General features: G+C 37.8%; 1 protein-coding gene across 1 annotated transcript in view; it reads left to right on the forward strand.

The window, feature by feature from the left end:
* Positions 1 to 24,824, forward strand: part of EYA1 (EYA transcriptional coactivator and phosphatase 1) — a 158,352-nt gene that overhangs the window by 85,028 nt on the left and 48,500 nt on the right. Inside the window, exon 11 of the mRNA XM_036829798.1 lies at positions 203 to 286. Coding sequence (XP_036685693.1) covers positions 203 to 286 — 84 coding nt within the window. The remainder of the gene's footprint in view (positions 1 to 202; positions 287 to 24,824) is intronic.

Raw genomic sequence — 24,824 nt, forward strand, 5'->3', positions numbered from 1 at the left:
ATTTATCCTCTTGTACCTCATTTGAGGTTATATCTGAGGAAAGCTAGGAGATACCCTTTGGAACAGCTGTGTTTAAAAAAAATAGGAAATTCACATTTTTCATTTGTCTCCCATTTAAAGACTACCTTTTCATGTTGAAGTTAGCTGAATAGCAGGTTTCTCAACCAAGGGAAAGACACAGTGATTGGTTCTTCCTTTGTAGAGGGTGTTCATCTGGGACTTGGACGAGACAATCATCGTTTTCCACTCCTTGCTCACTGGGTCCTACGCCAACAGATACGGGAGGGTGAGTACCACAAGGCATCAGTTTTTAATTTCTTTAGAGTAAGTATTCCTAGAATTGAATATTTTTATCCAAATGGGAATGTGGCTTAACTTTAAATAATACATTTAAAATATAAAAAGGAAGATAACTTGATTTATTGAAAGAGTCAAATATATATGTACAACAAGAACATATAAATGAACAGAAGGAGTTCTTTTTAGGCTCTTAAAAATGAGATAAACTTTATGCAATTACATTCATTCTTATTTCAGACCCCAATGAATACAGGTGATTGGATACTATTCTAGGATGAAATAGTAAAATATATAGTTGATACAGAAAGGTCTTTTGCGTTGTGTTTTTTTGTCACGTCCTTTTATTCTTTTTATTCCCAACATATTCAATGGAGCAAATATTGCGCTTGATATTGTCTTCCGTGATTACCAGTGTTAGTATTTTATTTTCAAAGCACCTGTTATGAATGTCTTTATTAGTCCCTTTGCTATGGGGCTAAATTTACATGAATGGTTTGTAAAATCAGGCCTCTGAATGACAAAGGACCAATACGTCCAATTCTGAGTCGTTACAATATTTATCTTGATGGTATAGGTACAGAATAATGTTACAGATCACCTTCCATGAGTACAACTTCAATTTCAATCTTCTGCATTTGGGTTTCTCAAAACCTTGGAAATCCTTTCTGATTGATTGGTGGTTCCATAAACCTTTCCCATGCAAAAATCATGTTATTTAAAGTGCGTTTAAGTAATTTCTGAAATATCCTGTGAATATGATATTTTTCATCTTTTTAATCTTGAAAGAAATAACTATTGTAAGTCTTAGATCCTTGACGCTATTGGTGTGAAGCCTTAGGAAGTGAATTCTTGTGTCTTGGTGACTCCAGATTTGTATCACAGTTAAGTGTTAAAATTGATACTTGTAAAATGGTCATGCTGTCTTTACAGATTTTATGCAGGTAATTCATTCTTTCAATAAATGGTTATTTCAGTAAATACATATTGAGCACCTGATGTGTAGGTATCTGAAGGTGAAAGGAGAGAAATGATCAATGAGCTTCACAATGCAACCTTCCTTCCTTTAACCCTAAAGCTACACCTAATCCAAAAAAGGGTTGGAAAAATGCACATTTATAAGAGCAAGAATATTCCACCATTTGAATGTCTGTCAGAAATAAGATATCTGTAAAACACAATATGCCCCATCTTATTGTTAAACAAATTTTCTGTGAGAAGAAGACAATTAACAGAAACACAGATTATAAAAAAAATAAGGTCATAGAATCAGTCATTCAAAATAAGTAATTTGTGGCTAGCACATAATAAGGATTCAATAAATATTAGTTGTGATTTTTTATATTATTTCTTCTATCAATACTATTACTATCCCTATTTCTACAAAAACTACTACTTTAAAAGCCTGAAATATCAAAGTGTAATGAATATGAAGAGTCTTGAAGATCATCTTAACAGAACCATTTTAATCTCCCTACAACTAACTCCTAAGGAAGAGAGCTAGCTCCTGGAACTCACTCAAAAGTGTTGAAAAGGGCATGCACTTAGGAAACCAACATTTGAAAACCACCGAGAAAGTCTCAAGTCTTTAAAAGCTTTGTCACTAGAGGCCAAATTGATGTAAGGAGAGTTGTCTTGATCAGTACACTGTTAGCCACTGAAAGGGGTCAGCTTAGAGAGAGGTGGTGAACATCCCATGACCGCACGACCTCGTGTCAATCTCTGGCCATAAATTATTGGTTTACACATGGAGTTCACACCTAACCTAGAAGCCACTGGCAGCTTAGAATTTTTCATTTGGATTCTTGACAAGATCTAAACCAAACATTACAAATATCATGAATTTTATTTTTACAAGTGTCAACCATTAGTATTTTGAGACTTCAACCGGTAGTATTTTGTTTGTTTGTATGTTTAGTTTTCTCATACTAGGGCATGTGATAAAAACTTTTACCCTCTGTAATTTCCCAAAGCCAAATGTATATATTCTTTCAAGTATGGATGATTTGAGATGTTTAAATGTAAGCTTACCTTTTGTTTATAAGTTGATGGGGGTTGGGAAGAGAACAACTTCAGAAAGCCTCGTTGGGGAAACTCTTCCTGAGCATGACCCTTTGAGCCTGAGGTCAGAATGACCTGAAGGGTCCAGTTGAGAATGTGCCTATCAGGAGAAAGAGTGTTCTAAGCAGAGGAAACAGCAAGCACAGAGGCAGGAAAGGGTTTGATGTTTGAGAGACAAAGAGGCCGGTGTTGCCTAGCTTAGTGTTGGAGATGCAGAGTCAAGAGAGGTGTGGGCTGGGATGAGGGCAGGTACAAAGCGCCTCCCAACCATGGTCAGCAGGGTTAATCTCATTGCACATGCCATAGGAAATCCTTGGAAGACTTTGAACGGGGACGTGACAAGGTCTGATTTAGATTTTTAGATTACTTTGGTTGTGTGTGGAGGATTAATGGTATGGGGAGAGGGGTGGGGGAACAGAGAGGAGGTTTCAGGGGTGATCTGATGCATTAGCAGTGCAGATGGAGAAGCTGATTGGATGATGGATTCTATTGTGTTACTGAGTCTAAGCTCGTACTCCTGACTGCACGACAGGCCAGTAATCGAGAGACAAGTTGTTGGGGCAAGGAATAACGACTTTATTCAGAAAGCCAGCAAACCAAGAAGATGGTGGACTCGTGTCCCAAAGAACCATCTTGCCTGGGTTAGAATTCAGTCTTCTTTTATACTGAAAGGGGAGAGAGTAAAGTCAAACATTTCCTGTTTCCCATCAGCCTCTGGAAGGGATGTGTTAATTTCTTCCTCCCTGCAGTCATTCACAGGTGGGCCTGCTCAGGATATTCCCTGTGAGCTAAACAAAGGTATTTTAGCTTAATGCTCATTACCTGGGAGGCAGGGTTCCCAGAGATGGGCCATTATGTATAATTTAAGCTTATAGGTGACATCCCTTTAGTGATTAACTTGTAGTAGAATACAAAAGGTTCTTCCCTATTACAATTGCACATAGAGAATTAGGATTTAATTGGACTGTGCTGGCGGGCAGTAAGTAATCGGCTCAGGGTTTTGTCCTGAGCAACCGGGAGAATAGTCATAGATTTGTTGAGATGGGGAAGAACTAATTTGGAGGGAAAATGGAGAGTTCAGTGTTCTACTGGTTTGAAATGCCCATTAGACATCCACTTGGACTAGGCAAGGAGATACTTGGAAGGTGAGCCTGGGGCATGGGGGAGTGGTCGGGGCAGGAGATGTCAGATTTAGTCAACAGTGCACAGCTCAGGATCAGAAGGTCCTCAGACACTATTAGCTTGCTTTCTTCCTAAACACCTTCTTTGTGCTGGGCACTCTTGGTCAGCCTGTGGTCTCATTGCTGGGACACGCCCCTTCCTGACTTTTGAAGATGCTATTGCTGAGGATGTTGAATTATAGCCTGAGGCATGCAAGAAAGCTTGCTCCGTGTTCTCTTGATTAGAGAACTTTAGAGGCTGGCAGAACTGCTCTCAGATCTGATAATCGTGTCTTGTAAAACTGTGTGGCTCAACAAGGATTCTTCCAAATAATAATAATAACCAAGCTGATCAGAACTTGCATCCCCCTAGAAAAATGCTACAGATGAACCGGTTTGCAGGGCAGAAATTGAGACACAGATGTACAGAACAAACGTATGGACACCAAGGGCAGAAAGTGGTGGGGAGGCGGGTGGTGGTGTGATGAATTGGGAGATTGAGATTGACATATATACACTAATATGTATAAAATGGATAACTAATAAGAACCTGCTGTATAAAAAAATAAAATTAAAAAAAAAAAGAACTTGCACCCCTCTTGTTTACTCGGGGCACAGGAGAGAAATCTTAGAGCAGTTCAGGGGTGGGCCGCCTTTCTTGGAGCACAGGTTCGGGGATGTTCCTGGGCTTTGTCAAGGGAGCGTGTGGCTGTGCCTTACTCTTCAGGCATATAAAGCAGTGAATACCCGACAATGTGATCCCTGTCTGGTCTCTATGGGAACCAGATACTTGAGAAGTAGCTTAGTCACAGTAGCTCAGGCTCCTGGATGAGTAGGCTATTGAGTAAGGGGATACAGGATCTGGTTGATATAATGCAAAATTAGGGCATGTTATAGCAATATGTACCCCCAAAAAAAGTTTGAGAATGTCCCACCTTCCATGTAATCCTAGCTGTGGGAAGCAGTCCTGCTGGGTGTTATAAGGGAGTGTTGTTTTATAACAAAGGTGATGGGAACAAAAAGAGGGTGCTAGCTACAGTTCAGATTTTAGGGAAGAGAAAAGAAACAGCATATTAGCAGGAAAATGAAGTCCATGGGTGTTACTGTAAATTAGGTTGTTGTTAATAATATCTGTCCTAGCTTTTTTTGTTTAATGCTTCTTTTTAAGTTGCTTTCAGACTAAATCCAAATTCCCCAATTTTACTGAAGAAAACTCGTCTTGATATTTTTTGTTGAATGTTCTCTTTAAAATAGACAATGTAATAATCTAGTTGTTAATATCAAAGCACAGACCCCAGATCTGTATTTAAAATAAGTATTTTGCTGATGTCCCAAGCATTATTCCCTTTTTGTGGGAGGACTTCCCAAGATACCCAGTATCTTGATTGTTTTAATACTTTCTTTTTATTGTTGCTTTAACACCTGTGTCTCATACAGATTTGGGCTCAAATAGGTCTTCAAAGTCTTGAGCCTCACTCATTTTACACAAAAACCTAAATGTGAACACTTAGGACAGCATAAAGCTTAGCATTTTTAATTGTAGGCCCTACTTATTAAGAATCTCCTGTGTGTCCAAGACTCATTTAACTCAACTTTAGTGCTCTGAAACTGCTATTGCCAAACCCATATACAGATGAGGAAACTGAAGAGGTAGAGACCAAATGTGAAAAACACTTAGCATCATGTCTGGCATAAAATATGTATTAGTTGTATTTTCATGTAGCTGAACCTTGGCTGTCAAAAAAATAAAACAAAACAAAAAACTCCTTGAATCTGGCATAGTTGCTAGTGAGTAAATTATGGTAGTGTCTTTAAATTTTTGAAGTACCAATATGTGATAGGCCTTATGGTGTAATAGAAAGAGCATCAGATTTGAATTCAGATAGAGCTAGACTCAGATCTAAGCTCTGATTTTCAGTTCATTGACCTTGGGCAAATTGTTTATCCATGCTGAGCCTTAGTTTCCATATCCATAAATCTTACTACTTATAATTGCTTTAAGAATTCATTGCTTTAAGTGCCAATGATTTCACAGTAAGGCTGGAGGGGGAAAAAAAAAGATGTAAGTCGTGTCCTGAATTTGAAGGGCCTTATTAATAGCAATAATCCAGTGATAAAAACAGCATATGTCACTGATTGACCTTGTATCTGCTGTCTAAGCATTTGTTTTCTAATGTACCAGGCTTCTAGGAAGGTCCCCATTGTCATAGTGAATTTAGATCAACTAAACCTCCCTAGTGAGTGTATTACTGTGATCACATTTCATCAGCACATTGATGAAAGAAAAATTTGATGGCAGTTTATCTAACCCATTTCATCAAAACACTCTAGGTATCCAGTAAAGATAGCTGTTCTTACCCTGTTTTAGGGTAAGAGCTCCCTAAAACTCCAAACTCTGTTGAGGGATAACCGCCTTCCATGGTGGCTATAGATGTCAAATTCTTAGCATGGCACCCAAGCAGCCAGACATCCAGTGTCCTCCTTGGGCTCTAGAGGATCTGGTTACTTAAACAGGATGATCTCTCTTTTGGAACCTCCAGAGAAGGGGTTCATAAACTTTTTTGATAAAGGGTCAGATAATAAATATTTCAGGCTCTGTGGGCCATATCCTGTCATAACTATTCAGCTCTGCCCTGGTAGTGCAAAAACAGCCACAGATAACATGTAACTGAATAAATGTCAATAAAACTTTACTTATAGTTCCCAAGTTTGAATTTCATGTAATTTTTACATGTCATGAAGTATGATCCTTCCACTGGATTTTAAAAATCTAGACCAGGGATTGACAGATCACATCTCATAGGCCAAATCTGGTTCGTGGCCTGTTTTTGTAGAGCTTCCGAGCTAAGAATGTTGTTTGAATTTTTAAAGGGTTATATATAAAAAAAAAGAGAGAGAGAGATGAAGAATTTGTCTCAGAAACCGTATATAGCCTGCAAAGTCTAAAATATTTTTTGTCTGTCCCTTTAGAGAAAAGGTCTGCCTGCCCTTGCTCTAGATCATGCTCTGAACTTTGTGGTAGTTAATATTACTCCTGCCTTCAGGACATCAGGACAATTCAATGACGGCCACAGTGTGGCTGACTAGACAGTAAACTCAATGCAGACGTTGTGTGTGCATCTGGGGCCCCAATGAAGCACAAGCCAGCACATGAATTTGTCAGGGTAGGCAGAACAGTGGTAACAAATAGGCCCCAAATCTCATGGCTCAAACACAACAGAAATTTATCTGTTTCCTACTGAATGGTCTTGAGTGGATCTCCCAGGTTGCTTGGTTTAAGCAGGCTTTGGCAGTGCAGATGATGGTTGTACCATCTCACCGTGTAGCTTCTGAGGCTTCTGTGATCCTTGTCATCAGCCTTCTAGCCCACAGGGAGAAAAAGCAGGGGAGAGCGTGAGTGGCAGGCTTCATGGGCCAGGCTTAGCAGGGTACATAACCTCTGCTCCCTTGGCCCAGTGCAAAGGAGACCAGGAGACGTAGCCTAGCTGTGTGCCCAGGAAGAAACAGAGAATGGGTTTTGGTGGATGGGTGGCAGTGGCAGCCATAGTTCTCAGCTAAGAAATATTCGACAAATGAGTAAAACCCAAAGCACACTTTCAAACCTTTGTGGTGGCTCTGGTCATCCCAGCAGAGCAGTGCCCTAGGGCTATGTGACAGGTGTGCTGAGTGGCCACTTGCTCCCAAAGGATTGTTCCCTGATTTTATTCTCTTCTTTGTGTATCAATGCCAAGTTAGATCAAAATGATGAAATAAATTAGGGTTCCCAATATAACCTTTGGAGACTGTGAATTGACATGGAACCTAAACTCTCAAAATGAACCAAAACACAATGTTTTTGACTATCAAAGGGATTTCCAGCTGAAAGAGCCTCCCTCATCCCCTTTTTTTGCCCTTATCCTGACAGCGGTTCTCTTTCCGTTTAACTGCCAGCCTCTTCCTCCTTACTGGCTGTAACACAGACTGAAATGTATGTTCCTGCTACCTTATTGAATGAAGCCTATTTTTCACGTTCATACATGTAAAAGGGAACGCAGTGAACAAACATGAATCACCACAGCTTTCCAACCACCGTACTGGCCTGCCACCACCAGCTTTGGACCTCCCTTGCTCTAAGGCCTGGAGAAGCCCCTTGGAGATAATGCAAGTCTCACTTGTTCTGTCTTAATCTTCCCATCTATAAAATGGGAGCAATCACAGGGCTGTTGGGAAAACAATGGAAAGCACCTAGAAAAATACTCACAGGCACTTTGTAAATAAGAGCTATTATTGCTTACTTTGGTGGGTTCAGAGGAGGGAGGGAGCAATAGTGAGTACTTTGTTGTTCCAGGTAGCAGACTGGGAGAGGCGGAAGGAGAGCGTAACCATTTAGGGAAATGAGAGGCAAAGTGGCTGGATATCTATTAAGTACATATAGAGGATCGGACTTGCAGAAGATGAGTAGCAGAAAATGTATTGAAATGGTAATAAAAATACTGCACCTTTGTTCAGTTTTTACAGTCTGCACTGCCATCTCACATTCATTAAATGTCCAATTAGTTCCTTCTTGTTTTCTAATGAGGAAGCTGTGGCTCAGAAGACTAAATGATTGGCCCAAGGAAGCACATCTGTTAACTGACAACATCAGAAATTTCATCTAGTCTTCTGATGGGCCCATCACCCTCAAAAGGGGGGTGCCAGGAGCCCTGAATGCCAGGATTTTGTGATGTGGGCTTGGGGATGCCATGAACAATATTGAAACAGTAGAGCAACATGATGGACGTGTACCATTTGGAAGATCGATGGTGATAGCAGAGAAGATTATTGCAGTCCTCCGGGTAGGAAATAATAAAGGTCTAAGAGAATGGCTGTAACACTAGGAAGGAGAGAGAGATAGGAGAGTGGTTACAAGTGAAATCTAGATAGGTCTTTTGATTGGATTTAGCCGTGTAGGCTTTTTGCTGGCACTGCGTGGGCCCCAACTTGGCTAGATCTGTTCTGGCTTTCTTCTCCTTCCTCCCTCTTTGTACCACGTCTTGGCATCTGTCCCATGTTTGGGATTCATTGGGTTTTCTCCACAATCACAATTCATCTTTGGAATGGTGAAGTTCTTACCCTTATTTGCTACTTGGGTATTATTTTCATGATGTTGAAAGAGAGTCTCTTAAATAGGAGAAAATTAGAGCAGTCGAGTGTCACATATCTAATCAGTAAAACTGACGAGATTAGCCCTACCACAAGTTTGGATTTTTTTCTTTTTAAAATCATTCAGTGAGTAATTCAGCTGTGATTTATTTTTCATGTGTGTACCTTCTCTCCTGGTAATCCAGATTATTTTTTAATTGACATCAGAGCTATGCCCAACTCCTAAACCTTGGCATTTCACACCAGCTGTTCAGTGATAGGGCCTTATAAAATTGCAAAAAGTTAATATACCATTGACAGTGTTGATAACTTTAGACAGGTTAGAGAAAAGAAAGAAAACAATGGAATCTTTGGGTCTCATAGGTTGTACATATCATTTACATAACACTTTTAGAAATATTTTTAAATGAAATAACATTTTAGCATTTTTTTTTTTTTCTTCTCTCCAAGAAGGGAGCTAATTTTCTCATCTTATCTTTAATCCTTCCCTTGTGAGCAACCAGCATGGGGCCTTGAAAATAAGCCACTCCTGGACTCAGAGTGCCTGCCCATTCCTGTTTTTCAGCTTCTTTTTCTCCAAAACAAAAGATCCTGAATGGGGAGAATTTATTTTAAATGGCATTTGGGCCCTGTCTGTGGCTGTAATATTAGCATTCTAAACAAGGAGTTGCTTAAGGGGTCCAAAATGGGTATTTTTTTTTTTTTCTTTCCTTTGATTGAGACTGGCCAAGATTTGTTGTTGCTTTGAGGATACTTTACAAGATTTTCACATTGACCAACAAATCCTCATAAACCTGTTCACATCCTTCGCATCACACCTCACTGGGCCACTTCAATCCCATAATTGTTCGCCAGTGGAGGCTTAGCTGCCCACATACGATCAGAGCAGATAGAATTTTTAGAACCTTACGTTTTAGTCCACAAATTAAAAATGTAAGTACCATATCCCAGGGAACTAGTCAGACTTTCTGAAATAGTTGAACCATCTTCTGGCACCTCTTTCTAGCCTAAGATAAACTCTTTAAATAGCATTTTTAAAACATGATAGATTCTACTTTTTGATCCAAAGTATTAGAATAGCAGTTGCCAGGATTCTGTATAGGTTTGATCACATAGATGTAGTGGAGTACATATTCAGATAGGAGAGATGCAAAAGACATTTATCATGTATTTAAAAGGTACTTGGAAATTGGAAATAATAATAGATAAAAATTAAAAAGCAAAATTAATTTTTTTGGCTTTCAGTAAAATAAACCCCCAGCATCACTGGTACTTTGTAGAACCCTATTACTATTACTGTAGAATTACTACAGTAATATTACTATATTACTATTACTGTAGAATTCCTATTACTCGGAATGCTGCAGCTATCTAATATTAGAACAACGACTTAGGTATTAAAATATTTCTTAAAGGTCTCAGCTTAAATAATTTGAATTGGATAAATGTATATTACCTTATACTTTTGCTTGGTTTATTTCACTGTTAAATTTTTTTGATTTTCAGTTTAGAAAACTAAGATGGTAAAAGAAAAGGAATAAAAGGGCAAAATTTCAAGGGTGTGGAAATAGGAACCAGAGCTATGTTAACAATATGAACAATTTTTTCTTTTAATATTTTACTGGTATATCTAAGCAATAAAGAGAAATTGCTTTCTTATTAACATTTGGTGCTATTTTTAGTTGTTTTTACAGTAAAACTTAAGTGACTTATTCTTTTTGGACTACACAAGATCTAATGTAATATTTGGCATTGGAGCATTGTTAAACCAAAACTAAAAATCTTGGGATGTATCTTTTAAAATAGTCATATAAAAAAAGAGATATTTTTATGGCTAGATGAATGGTTAGCTTTAAGGTTTCTAGAGAAAGGACAAAGTATTTTATTTTTATACTCAAAATAACATTCTGGATCCTATTCTAAAAACCCAAAAAGAGATAAACAGGTTTTCCTCAAACTATCTATTTTGAGGCTCAAAGGGCCGTGGACACTCTGAGCCAAAAATAGAATTTTGAGAAAGTAAATGAAAATGGGTTAAGAAAAGCATTTTTTAATCAGTCTCAGTTCGAGGGGTGGTAGATATGGGGGGTAGTCATGTTTGCCATTAAAAATAGATTAAATTGCCATTGAAGCCACGAAATGAGAATTAGGGCTGAGTGCCTACCATCCTTCCAAACAGTTTTACAGATAGTTAAGATCAAATATCATGTACAAATACTGGAATTAGCAATGCAGATGTAACTATGATATTTCTCAACATAAATGGCCAACGAAATAATCTGAGCAGCATGAACTTCAGCTTGGTCCCTGGAATAAAGCACAAGTCATGTCAGAAAGTACCCACTTCTGCTCCTCCCCACAGATCTGGATAAGATTCCATGCTAATGCCATGTGGTCTCCATGTTAGGACTAACCAAAATTTAAGACCCGATCCAAGGAATTTATCATAGTAGAAGTAGTAGATGGTACGCAGTTCCTTAGCCTTCTGGCCTATAGTAGTTTCGTTGTGAGTAATGATCACTGAAAACATCCATTAAATAATTCAGAAAATTGTACCACCAAATGGCACCATTCCAAGTTGCACACGCAAAACCACCCGTGTTATACAGGCTGTAGTACCTAAGACACACTTGGCTGTGCACCCCTCTCCTGCCAGAGTCACCATTTATCTCCTGGTCTGATACCAATGAGTCATTCAGAATGTCAGTCCTTTATAATTTCTTTTTTTTTTAATTTATTTTTTATACAGCAGGTTCTTATTAGTTTTCTGTTTTATTTTTTTATTTTTTATTTTTTAATTTTTTTTTGAATATTGTGCTTTTTAAAAAAAAATTATTTATTTTTATTTACTTATGGCTTTGTTGGGTCTTCGTTTCTGTGCGAGGGCTTTCTCTAGTTGCGGCGAGCGGGGGCCACTCTTCATCGCGGTGCGCGGGCCTCTCACTATCGCGGCCTCTCTTGTTGCGGAGCACAGGCTCCAGACGCGCAGGGTCAGTAATTGTGGCTCACGGGCCTAGCTGCTCTGCGGCATGTGGGATCTTCCCAGACCAGGGCTCGAACCCGTGTCCCCTACATTTGCAGGCGGATTCTCAACCACTGCGCCACCAGGGAAGCCCTAGTTACCTGTTTTATACATAATAGTGTATATATGTCAGTCCTTTATAATTTCTTGAATACATACATAGCAGTGTAATAGGTGCCTAGCCGTAATTCCTGCCTTCAGGGAGCTTATAAATTAATAAAGGAGGCAGTCGGTAGGAAATGGATGAATCTTCAACAGCAGTCCTTCATTGGGGCAAAACTGATCTAAACTAACGCCACTCTAAATCCACAAAGAGTGAAACCACAGAATCTCCAAAGGAATAACAATATTAGGAAGGAAACAAGTCTTCCTGTATTACTCATGACAAGTGTTCTCTAATAGCTACAATTACTTAGCTAGTAAGAAAGAGCCAATAATAGGATGTCAAATGATAACACTAGTGTTGTGAGCCAGAAAAAAAAGATCAGGATCCACAGGAGCTGCACAACCAAAAAATAAATGCCAGAGGCCCTAAATGAGATGCTTCTAGGGTTACTGCCATTCTTAAATTACACTGGGAATTCTCCTTTGCAGCCGATCAGCATTGCAATGTGACACTGCTGCTCCTAAATGTGTAAGACATAGGTCCTGTGGCTTCCATGATAAATGTAGGAGTTTCTCTGGTTTTCTGGAAAAGACCATCCCATATGATAAAAATTAGTAGAGTTAATACAGGAAAAGCATTGTCTTCTGACCTACATCCTTCTGTATATGACAAATCTCACTTAAGTCTGAGTACAGATTACCAAGCAACTCCTAGCATCTTTTCAATAAAAGGGAGATATGCTGAGGAATTTTGCAGGACTTTTGCAATTTTGACTTTTAAAACATTTTTTTGTCATTTTAAAAGTATGGTTTGAGTGTGCTTTACATTTTCAAAATAAATATTTTTAATCTATAGTTTCACCACCAAAAGACAACCAATCTGGACTCAGTGAATATTTTTTTTAAATTTATTATAGAAACTTCTAAACATCTACATAAGTAGATGAAATAATATAATAAAACCCAGTGTAACCTCTGCCAGCTTTAACAATGATCAGATCCTAGTTCATCTTGTTGCATGTGTGTCCTTTACCACATCCCTCCCCTATCCTGCTCTACCCTAGGGTTATTTTTCAAAGCAAGTCCCAGCGATCGTATTATTTCATTTGTATGTATTTCAGTATGTATTTAAGACTCCATTAAAATAATTTTTAGAATAGAAATAGATGTTACTCAGAACTTTAGCCATCTAGCAAAATTAATAATAATTTCTTAAAATCATTGAATGTCTAGTCAAGTTACATTTCTCCGGTTCTTTTTTTAATTTTAAATTGTAAAATACACGTAAGATAAACTCTACTTTCTTAGCAGTTTTTAAGCATACAGTTCAGTGGTATTAAATTCATCCACATGATTGTGCAACCAATCTCCAGAACTCTTTTGATCTTGCAAAACTGAAAGTCTATACTCATTAAATAACTCCCCATCCTCTCCTCCCCACAGCACCTGGCAACTACCATTCTACTTTCTGTCTCTGTGATTTTGACTGCTCTGTTATTTATTTATTTTTATTGAACTATAGTGGATTTACAATGTTGTGTTAGTTTCAGGTGTACAGCAAAGTCATTCAGGTATATATATGTTCTTTTTCAGATTCTTTTCCTTTATAGATTATTACAGGATGCTGAATACAGTTCCCTGTGCTATACAGTAAATCCTTGTTTTTTATCTTTTTATATATAGTGGTGTGTATCTGTTAATCCCATACTCCTAATTTATCCTTCCCCTTTGGTAACTATAAGTTTGTTCTTTATGTCTGTGAGTCTGTTTTGTAAATAAGTTGATTTGTATTATTTTTTAGATTCCACATGTAAGTGATATCATATATTTGTCTTTCTCTGTCTCACTTACGTCACTTAGTGTGATAATCTGATTTTGACTCTCCTGAATACTTCATATAAGTAAAATCATACAGTATTTGTCTTTTTGTGAGTGGCTTACTTCACTTAGCATGATGTCTTCAGGGTTCATTCACGTTGTATGCATGTGTCAGAATTCCTTTCCTTTTTATTTAAGGCTGAATAATACTCCATTGTATGGGTATGCCTCATTTTGTCTATTCATCTGTCAGTGGACACTTGGGTTGCTTTTACCTTTTAGCAATTGTGAATAAGGCTGCTATGAACATGGGTGTACAGATATCTCTTGGAGACCCTGCTTTCAATTATTTTGGGTACCAGAAGTAGAATTGCTGGATCACATAGTAACCCTATGCCTAATTTTTTGAGGAACTGCCATACTGTTTTTCTTAGCAGCTGTGCCAGCAGTGCACAAGGGTTCCAGTTTCTCTATATCCTCATCAACACTTGTTATTTTCCAGATTTTTTTATTTTATAGTAGCCATCCTAATGAGTGTGAGGTGGTATCTCATTGTGATTTTGATTTGCATTTCCCTAATGATTAGTTATGTTGATCATCTTTTCATGTGCTTGTTGACCATTTGTATATCTTCTTTTTTTTTTAGCATTTTTTTCTTCCTGTTTTACTGAGATATAATTGACATCCAGCACTGTATAAGTTTGTGTACAGCATAATGATTTGACTTACATACATCTTGAAATAATTATCACAGTAAGTTAAATAAACAAAAAAGAAAAAGTATTTTTTACCTGTGATGAGAACTCTTAGGATTTATTCTAACAACTTCCATATATATCATACAGCAGTGTTAATTATATTAATCATGTTGTATATTACATCCCTAGCATTTATTTTATGACTGGAAGTTAGTATCTTTTGACCACCTTCATCCAATTCCTCATCCCCCCACTTCCCACCTCTGGTAACCACAAATCTGATTTTTTCTATGAGTTTGTTTGTTTTCTTTTTAAGTATAATTGACCTACAACACTATGTTTGTTCCTGGTGCACAACATAGAGATACGATGTTTCTATTATATATCTTCTTTAGAGAATATCTATTCAAGCTCTTTGCCCATTTTTTAATCGCGTTGTTCATTTTTTGTTGCTTAGTTGTAGGTGTTCTTTGTATATCCTGGATATTAACCTCCTATCAGATATGAGTTTCAATATTTTCTACTATTCCATATGTTGCCTTTTCATTCTGTTAATTGGACCCTTTGATGCACAGAAGTTTTTAGATATAGTCAAATTTATCTATTTTTTCTTTTGTTGCCTGTGCGTTTGGTGTCATAGCCAAGAAGTCACTGCCAGATTCAGTGTTATGAAGCTTTTCCCCTAAGAGTTTTATAGATTCACTCTTAGGTTTAGGCCTTTGATCCATTTTGAGTTCATTTTTGTCTACGGTGTAAGGTAAGGATCCAACTTTATTCTTTTGCATGTGGATATCCAGTTTCCCCACACCATTTGTTGAAAAGACTGTCTTTTCCTCATTGAATAATCTTAGCACCCTTGTTGAAAGTCATTTGACCATATATGTAGGAATTTATTTCTGAGCTCTCTGATGTATTCCATTGGTCTATATGTCTGTCTTTATATATCACTCTATACCACACTGTTTTGACTACTGTGGCTTTGTAACTAAGTTTTGAAATCAGAAAGTGTGAGACCCAACTTTGTTATTCTGTTTCAAGATTGTTTTGGCTATTTGGGGTCCCTTGAGATTCCATATGAATTTTATGATGGATGTTTCTGGTTTTGCAAAAATCATCATTGAAAACTTGATAGGGTAAATCACTTTGGGTATATTGATATCTTAATATTAAGTCTTCCATCCATGAACGTGGAATGTCTTTCCATTTATTTGTGTCTTCATTGATTTCTTTCAGCAACATTTTGTAGTTTTCAGTATACCAGTCTTTTGCCTACTTGGTTACGTTTATTTCTAAGTATTTTATTCATTTTGATGCTATTTTAAATGAAATTGTCTTAACTTCCTTCCTGGATTGTTCATTATTAGTATATAGAAATGCAATTGATTTTTGTGTCCTGATTTTGTATCCTGTAACTGTGCTGAATTCATTTATTAGTTCTAACAGTTTTTAGAAACTCTTTGGCGTTTTCTACATATAAGATCATGTCATCTGTGAACAAAGAAATTTTACTTCTTCCTTTCCTATTTGGATGCCTTTTATTTCTTTTTCTTTCTTACTGAATTGCTCTGGCTAAGACTTCCAGTATTATGTCAACTAGAAATGGCAAAAGCAGGCATCCTTGTCTTGCTCCTGTTCACAGAGGAAAAGCATTCAGACTTTAACCATTGAGTATGATGTTGTCTGTGGGCTTTTCATATATGTCCTTTTTGTATTGAGATAGTTTCCTTCTATCCTCTGTTCCTAGTTTGTAAAGTGTTTTTCTCCAGTGGTTTTATAATTGTTTTACAGTTTATTGTATGTCTCTTAATCTGTACATTCTCACTCAATCTTTTTTTTTAACCTTGAGTATTTCTGTTGTAATAACCAGATCATCTGTCTTATAGAGTGTCTGAGAGTCTGGGTTTTCTTGATTGCATCTCCATTGTGTTCCTTTGTCACATATTCTTTTGTCCCCTGTATTTCCTGTGAATTAGTAGCTAGATCCAGAAGCTTAATTAGATTCAGGTTTAATGGTTTGTTTGTTTGTTTTGGTCAAGACTTCATAGGTGGGGTATATCCTTCCAGTAAGAGATGTGTAATGTCTGGTTGCTCTTGTTTTAAACTTCAGTTTGCTGGTTGGACAGTCTCCTCTAACAATCCATTGTAATTATCCTGTAAATCCTTTCTTCTTGGCTCAAAGTTAGTTGATTAGGAAGGAGAAAACTCCAGAGTTTCAGGCGGGGGTGGGGGGGTAGTTAAACCACAAGTTCATTAACTCAGCAGAACCAAGCATATGTGGATGCACATCAGAAATAAAAAGATGAGACAGTGCTTGTTGCAAATAACTAGCCCATACTTACTTTTGGTGAGGCAAAGTGTTGAGATAAACCTAAACCACTTTCTGAATTTAGAGATTTTCTCAAATATCTTCTCTCCTTGAATATCTCTCCAGTATTAGTGCAGATCCTTGTTAAGGCTTCCTGGTCACCTCTAGGAGACTGATAGATATCCTCAGTGGCTCATGCAGGTGCCACATTCCTTTATTATCTTTTCAACAGCATAGTGAATTTCAGTTTACCAGCCATAGTTCTGAGTCAGTGAACTAATGTGATTAATCTATAGGTTTGCTTGATGCTTGGTGGGTAACTTTAAAGGTAAATCCAACTCTGCCCCTTGAGGCTGAAGTCTAGCCTTAGGCATTTAATCTACAGGCAGTTTCCTTGTAAATCTCAGTGTAAGAATACTATTTAACAGAGGTTTATGTACAATGTATATACATTGTAATCTTGACTTGGAAGTGATCAACTATTTACATTAGGGAAAGAATGCTATGCTCACATCAGAGAGCTGAGAAATGGAATACCTTTCCCTGGTAGTTAATCACATAATAATCAGAGTTGCTATTTGAGGAAGAACTAATACTAGAAGACTCCACTTTTCTTTCTTGTTATGGTAGCTGATAATTTTATATGATGTTGATATTCTTAAAGTAGTCCCACAAATTTATCCTTTGACCCTACCACAAACAAGACCTCTCTGAATTATTATGTTGTTCCTCAAATGCTAAAACATGACATCGTTTTGTGAATACTGAAATTTTTCAGGGACTATACATTGAAGGTACTAAATTTGGAACGTACCTCAGTAATTAACTGTTTATTGCCATTTATCACTACCAGCCATTTGTTGATAAACTTGGGCAGAGTCAAGATTTTTCCAAGACCTGTTCTTCCAAGTCATTTGTTAATTGACTGTAAGCAATGGATTTGGGCTGTGCTTAAGTGCCTGCTCACAAATCTCACCCTTTAATGATTAAAGGGTATAAGCTAACAGGTGTATGTGACCCACCCATGGAGATCACACTGCTTGGCTGTGCAAGTAATTGGTTTCTTTTTTAAAGAACACTTCTAGGTTTCTACTGAATTGGTGCAGTATTTGGATCCTATCTGAATGACACTTCCTCCCCTTTAGTTCCTAGATCTTCAGAGTATGGGACAACACCTTTGCCAGTTTGCTAGAGTTGGGTCATCTCTCCTAGTGATGAGAAGCTTGGTTGACATCTTTTGGGAGAACCAATGACACTCCCTCCTAGGAGTGGTCACACTGCATGTTCCCCATTTAACATCCACACAAATCAGCTTTACTGATGATTGGTCTCTTAAAAACACAGTCACCTCAAAAATATTGGCATGAGGAATTTAGGGTTGCCCTTATCTTTAAAAAGCATGAACTTCACATCCAATCTGAGTGCAGAATGTTAATGCATCTTTTTGTAGTGGAGACATGGTGTCCCATGTTCAGATTGATCTGCTGTTATTACTGTAGTATAGTGATAGTAGAAATCACCACCACCACCCATAGTAGCAGCAGCAGCAGCTTAATACTTGGCAGGTGCTATGTTCAGAACTTTAAATGTATTACCAATTTAACCCTTCAAACAAACCTGTTGTACTCCTGTTTTACTGATGAGGGACCTGAGGTCCAGGGGTTTAAGTAACTGAACTTGCCCACCACACAGCTAGTAAATGGCAAAGTTAGAATTCCAATCTAGACTCCATGACTGCAAAGCCCATGGTACAACCACCATGAGAGTGTGCACTTCCAGTGTCTCTCTACCCTGTATGCCTGCAGGTTGGAAGCACAGTTATCTTGGAAGAAGCTCCTTCAATTTCTGTGACATGTAGCAAAAAAGTACCCCTGCCAATACCTTGTGTTGGGGTTAGTGTTAGACCTAGTTCAGTCAAAAGATGAACTGGATGGCATCCTTGTAAGCTCTGATCACAAGGAGTTTCATTACTTGTCATCCTGAGAGAATTCCTAGATGGATGTGTGGAAGTAATGACACAGCCCTGCCGTCACAACAATGTCTTCATTGGTGTTTGAGTCTTGCTGAAATCAAATTTCTGAACTGCTGTGGATTGTGCCTACTGAAAAGTGCATTTTTAGTGACGCTTGAAGTTTTATCAAATGCCCTAGCTCATCTGTAAAGCAAAACAAGGCAACAAGAGCCCATATTCCTAGTCTTCCAGTGTTCTAATACCCACATACATTTACAGACACCCTTTTCTTTCATTTACTTCAAATCACATTATAGTTTTTCAACATGTTAATTCAAGACTGACAGACATGAATCTCCCTAGAAGATGAATTTAATGGCATTTCAGCATTTCTACGCACTGATTTTGTCGAGAATTTCTTCTTTTTAAAGCATTTTCATCACATGAGGATCTAGTGTAATAGCAGTGATGAGGCTGAAAAAAAAAATCAAGGAACAGTAAAAGAATGACAACAGGCCAGGGATGATGCTGATAATTTGAATACAGGATGATAATAACTTTAGTCTCTGTGGGCAGCTCTGTGTTCTAGAAACAGGAGAAAAAGATCTTGAGGGAATGGGATAATTAAAGATCACTGGATAGAAGATGAGAGCAAAACAATTGTTTTAGGCTTGGGTCTAATTTATCTGTATAATGTTGCTTTCTCTTCAATAGACATAACCATTTTTGACTTACACAAAACAGCCCTGGGTAGCCTAGCATTGCAACGAGTTCCTTCACCTTATTTTCATGACTTTAAGCAGACAACTGCAATTTTTTTTAAGTTGAAGTATAGTTGATTTACAATGTTCTGTTAGTTTCTGGTGTATAGCAAAGTGATTCAGTTACATATATATATATATAGAGAGAGAGAGAGAGAGAGAGAGAGAATATATATATATACATATTCTTCTTCAGATTCTTTTCCATTATATGTTGTTACAAGATATTGAATGTAGTTCCCTGTGCTATACAGTAGGTCCTTGCTGTTTATCTGTTTTATATGTAGTGGTGTGTATCTGTTAATCCCAAACTCCTGATTTATCCCTCCCTCCCCCCACTTCCCCTTTGGTAACCATAAGTTTGTTTTCTATGTCTGTGAGTTTATTTCTGTTTTATAAATAAGTTCATTTGTATCTGTTTTTAGATTCCACACATAAGTGATATTATATGATATTTGTCTTTGTCTGACTTCACTTAGTATGATAATCTCTAGGTCCATCCATGTTGCTGCAAATGGCATTATTTCATTCATTTTTATGGCTGAGTGATGTTCCATTGTATATTTGTACAACATCATCTTTATATATTCATCCGTTGATGGACATTTAGGTTGCTTTTCAATTTACTATCATATCAAAATAATTTAAGATCAGAGTTAAATTTAATTCCTGTGTGTGTATGTGTGTGTGTGTGTGTGTGTGTGAGGGGTGGTGTTGGATGCTGTTTGTCTTGTCTTATTAAGGAACAGCTAGTAGAATTTCCTGGGCATAAGAACTATAGTAAGTTTACACTGTTTCTTCATTAAACAAGAAAAATGATAAAGCATTTGATTGTATTTTCTCTATTTGAGCCTCTTCACTGAACTATTCAGTTTTTACTAGCGAACTGTATTGCAGAGAATATGAGAATATATTTTGCAAGATGTTGTAATGCATACCACTGATAAATTTTAAAAATAAATAATTGTATGCTGATCTTATGTTAATCATATTCACTGCATCAAATAGATAAGTAAGGCTTTGTAAGTAGCTTTTCTAAGAATGAGCTGCTCTTTAATCAGGTACAAATTATGAATGAACATGTTTAATATTGATACCATATTATGTAGATAGAATGACTTTTAGGAATCAAATGTCCTTTTTTCCCCCTAAGCTAGGTATCTAGGATTTTTTTTTTTTAAACTGACACTAAACACTAATAACTAACTAAAGATCAAATTTAGTATTTTTTTCTTCATTACAATTATTTGAAATATCTGCTGTTTATTTCTTTCATTCATTTATTCCTCCACCAAACTTTGGGAAAGCCCTGTGTCAGGCATTGTGCATGGTCCCAAGGATGGAGAGAGAAAGATACAGGGATATGTCTCTGACATAGACAAGAGCACATACAGCTGTGGTACCCAGCGGCTGATGAGCCCGGCTGGGAGGAGTCGGGGAAGAGACTCTGGATTGATGGAGGGGCACTGAAAGAAGCCCTCTGTGAGATGCAGGACTGAGCATGGGGGTTGAACAGAGACTTGGTTGTATTCATGTCGGTAACCGGGAGAGACCGATCCAGTGAGGGAAGCTACTACAGATAGCTACAAACGAGCCACATGGCTGGAGAAAAGAAAATGGTGGTGAATATAAGGAAGGTATGAATTCCAGGTCCAAGGGGCAGGAGCTTGTGGTTCATTTGATGTGGGAAGTATGATGAATCCAGGTTGCAGCCCATTGAGTTTCAGGTGCTCTATGGGTCATCAAGTACAAAGGACCAATAGGTGATTGATATATGGGCCTACAAATGAGATCTGAGGTTCAACAGAGGGGAATGGGGTGATAGTTGAAGGTATGAGTGTGTTGGAGTCTGTAAGGCAGTGTGAATAGAGTGAAGAATGGATGAAAACAGTCCTAGGAATGAACATCACTGAAGGGATAGGGGATGGATAATCAGATTCTAGGAAGATGCCCAGAAAAGACTGATGATATTACAGACATAAGGGAAGAAGAAATGTTAAGAAGAAATTAGAAGTGGTAAATACCACAGAGGAGTCAAGTTCAGAAAAGAATGGAAACATTTGGCAACAAGGTTTACTTAAAATGAATTGTTTCTTGGAAGTGGAGGCGAAGTTCTAAATAATTTTTCAAAAGTGATGTAGCAAAAACTGGTGTTTTAAAAGGCACCATTTCACAACTACAGCTCTGGAATTCGTTACTGCAAAGCACAAGGAAAGTAAGATTAAGCCAAAGACATGGTGATTTTAATGTCTCAGTTTGGGTCTAAAAAATGTGTTTTTTCTTTCTTCCTTTATATATGCCAAAATAAGCCATCAAGCTAGGACTAATTTATTAACTGTTCGGTGTTAGCTTTAGTGACATTTGACTTGTATCAGCCATGTTTGAAAAACATGAAAATATTGAAAGATTATTATAATAGGAAGATCAAATCTAACCTTGATTTGAGAAAATTCCAGTTGCTAGAATGTGGAAGCAGATCTGTTACCATGGTTACCTATGTGTTCTTCTGGCTAGTTTCCTTTCAGGTAAAACACTTAGTGTGAGACAGCTGTGTACCCTAACAGCTCTGTTACCACAAGCAAGTCATAACACGGCTGCAAATCAGTTTTCCTGTCTCTGAAATCAAAAGTAGGTGTTCTTTAGAACTCTGCTTCTCAAACTATAGACTTCGACACATGAACGGGCGATGAAATGGAAAGTAACAGAATACTCTCCACACACAGTGTGGAAAGCCTCATTTTGCCAAGCTCATATTTCAGCTGTGTGTGTGTGAGAGAGAGACAGAGAGAGAGAGAGATGTTACTAGATCATAGTATAAAATGATTCTTCTTGCTGTGGATTATGGTTAAAAAATATTTGAGAAACACTGCTTTCAACTAGATCCCCTTCCTATTCTAAAATTCTTTCATTCCAGTTAATCGTCTGACTGTTCTCTTGGTGGTGTAAATGTTTCCTAACAATACTGTGGAGTGGCAGGTATGAAAACTGTTAAGGAATGACAGCTAATAACAAAAGAGAAAAACATTAAAAGGTAAATAAGGCCAACATCTATGTTGTATTTGACCACAAGACTGAACAAGCCTTTAGAATTTATTAGTATTCCAACTCGCAAGTCATTACTGTAATTTATGAAGAAAAGTTAGAGTATGCTGTATATTCACAAACAATGGAGTAATTCTTTTGATGGTGGTATAAATAAGCAACCATATCAAGGAGAAATAATCCTTTTTCAGAAGTAACAATACCATGGCGCATCAATTCTAGAATTGCCCATTAAATAATTGCAGTGAGTCTCCTCCTGGCCACATGAAAAGATTCATCGACGTGGTTATGAGACAAGTCAGTGTATTTTTATTGGCCTCAACTAGAGGGAGGACACACCTGAGTCAGGTGTTTTGTTTTAGAAACAGCTGTTTGAACTTCCCCTACTGGTTAATTCTGCTCTAGGCTGTATTTGAGCACTTGTTTTTTCCAGCACACTTAGAGATACTTGGAATTCTTGGAAGTTAGCAATTTCCTATAAAACCAAGATTCAATGAGAGTTTTTCTTTACTTATTTGTAAACAGTTTTTAATTCTTCTACAACCTATGAAATTGCATAGATTTTAGGTGGTATCAAGCAGGGAAGATTTAACAAGGCTAAATCATTGTACAGGAAATTTGAGGGAAGTGTTTTTATTTGTCCCTCCCTGCACAGCTCTTGGACGCTCAGTTGGCCTATGTGTTTTTATTTCCTGTCTGCCCTCTTACAAACCCTGGGGTATTTGCTTTGCCCCTTTGCCAATCTAACCCCAGATTCTTGGCAATAATGTGTTTTCTCTCTCCTTTTCATTGCCAGTCAGCTGGCAGAGAAGGCCTAGGTGGGAGGGGAATTGAGACCAGCAGTACCATCCTGCCATATTTTCCCCAAGCCTCCTCTTGTCTGTCTCTGGGACTCCTGTGAGGTAAACCATGCTGGTGCTGGAGCTGAGGGTGTGCTGGTGGGGTGGGCGGAGCTAGTGGGATGGGTGGTGTAGGGATGGTGTTGACTCCGCCTCCCTGGCCACAGTTGATTGGTCCATGGCTGGCACCCAGTGAGTCTCCGCCCCCTCCACCATCCCAGGCCCCTCCTTTCTCCCAGGTGTATAAACACATATGATTGTGACAAATGAAGAGACAGAGTTTGTTTTTTTTTAATTCTACGGGAGAACAACATATTTGCCATCTAGCCACCTGATTTATTAGATGAGCAAACTGAGGCCCAGTGAGATAAAGACACCAAAGTAACTAAGAGAACAAGGGTAGGGCTTGGCCTCTGGGTCTAGGGTTCTTCTTCCACCATTTGTCGCTGCCTCCCAAAGCCCATGAGAAGATGGGGCTTGAGGTTGATGGACTTTAGATACTTGGAGGGTAGGGGGTAAAACACAGGCAAGTCTTGAACTTTGGAATGAAGACAATAGAGAAAATGTACAAGGTTTATATTGGACAGTATTAGAAAGCAAGACTTATTTTCTCTGGGTTTTTTGTTCTCCACTCTAAGACTCAAAGACAGGTGATACACAAAGTACATCCCAGCTAGATGGGTGGGCGACATGAAGGCATAATTTCTCTAGTTACAGTTTCTCTAATTAAATGATCCACATAGATTCCAAAGGTTTGCTGTGATAATAAAATAGTATATCAGAAATTATTGTTCTTTGGAAAAATTTAAAGGCCATAAAGGTGAAAGTTGGTATTGCTATTAAAATGCCAATAAAAACTTGAAAAACTCACATTATATCCTTGAATACTTTCTCTACAGAATAATTTTCCTTTTTCACTAATTATGCAGGATATTCACCATGAACAGTGTTGCTTCCTGGGTTTGATGCATTACGAATATAGTAACACCATTAACACCTTGCAAATATCTCTACATCCCCCATCTTCGATACCAACAGATGTCATCAGGATATGTGTTGTGTGGGACAGACTGTCTACCACTAGTGTCAAAGGCTTGAAGCGTTGGGTAGAAGCCACTGTTCAGAATGCTGGTGCTCCCCTGTGTGTGTTCCTGGCTGTCTGATGACTGGATAGTGTCACATGAATGTCAAGATCAGCTTCCTGAAATGGCATGGTGCCAGCTGGCCAGAGTGGCCATCACTTCCATTTTGAGTGTACTCGAAATTGCCAGGCAATCTGAATAAGTAAAAAATAATGGTAGTTATCATCTGGAGTGAAATTGGTATTTACTATCCTTCTGAGATTAATCTATATTATATCTATTTTCTGATATTTGTGGCAGTGCTTTTAGACACTCTTCCTGGATTGAGGTGGAACATAAAAAAAAAGTCTTCCTGATTCACTGAATTTCTTGCTCCTGAAACAGACGTGTGAAGCTGAATTTCCTCTACTCTATATGTCTAAGTAACCCTAGATTTTGTATCTTTTGCAATATTATAAGCAGCAATTTTTTTCTTCATTATGCAAAGTACCAACAACATTAGAGGTACTTTTTAAATAAAAGAAGTCACTGAAGTTCAAATACAGAATAAACCACGCACTCT

This window comes from Balaenoptera musculus, chromosome 17, assembly GCF_009873245.2.
Source record: "Balaenoptera musculus isolate JJ_BM4_2016_0621 chromosome 17, mBalMus1.pri.v3, whole genome shotgun sequence".
Lineage (NCBI taxonomy): Eukaryota > Metazoa > Chordata > Mammalia > Artiodactyla > Balaenopteridae > Balaenoptera > Balaenoptera musculus.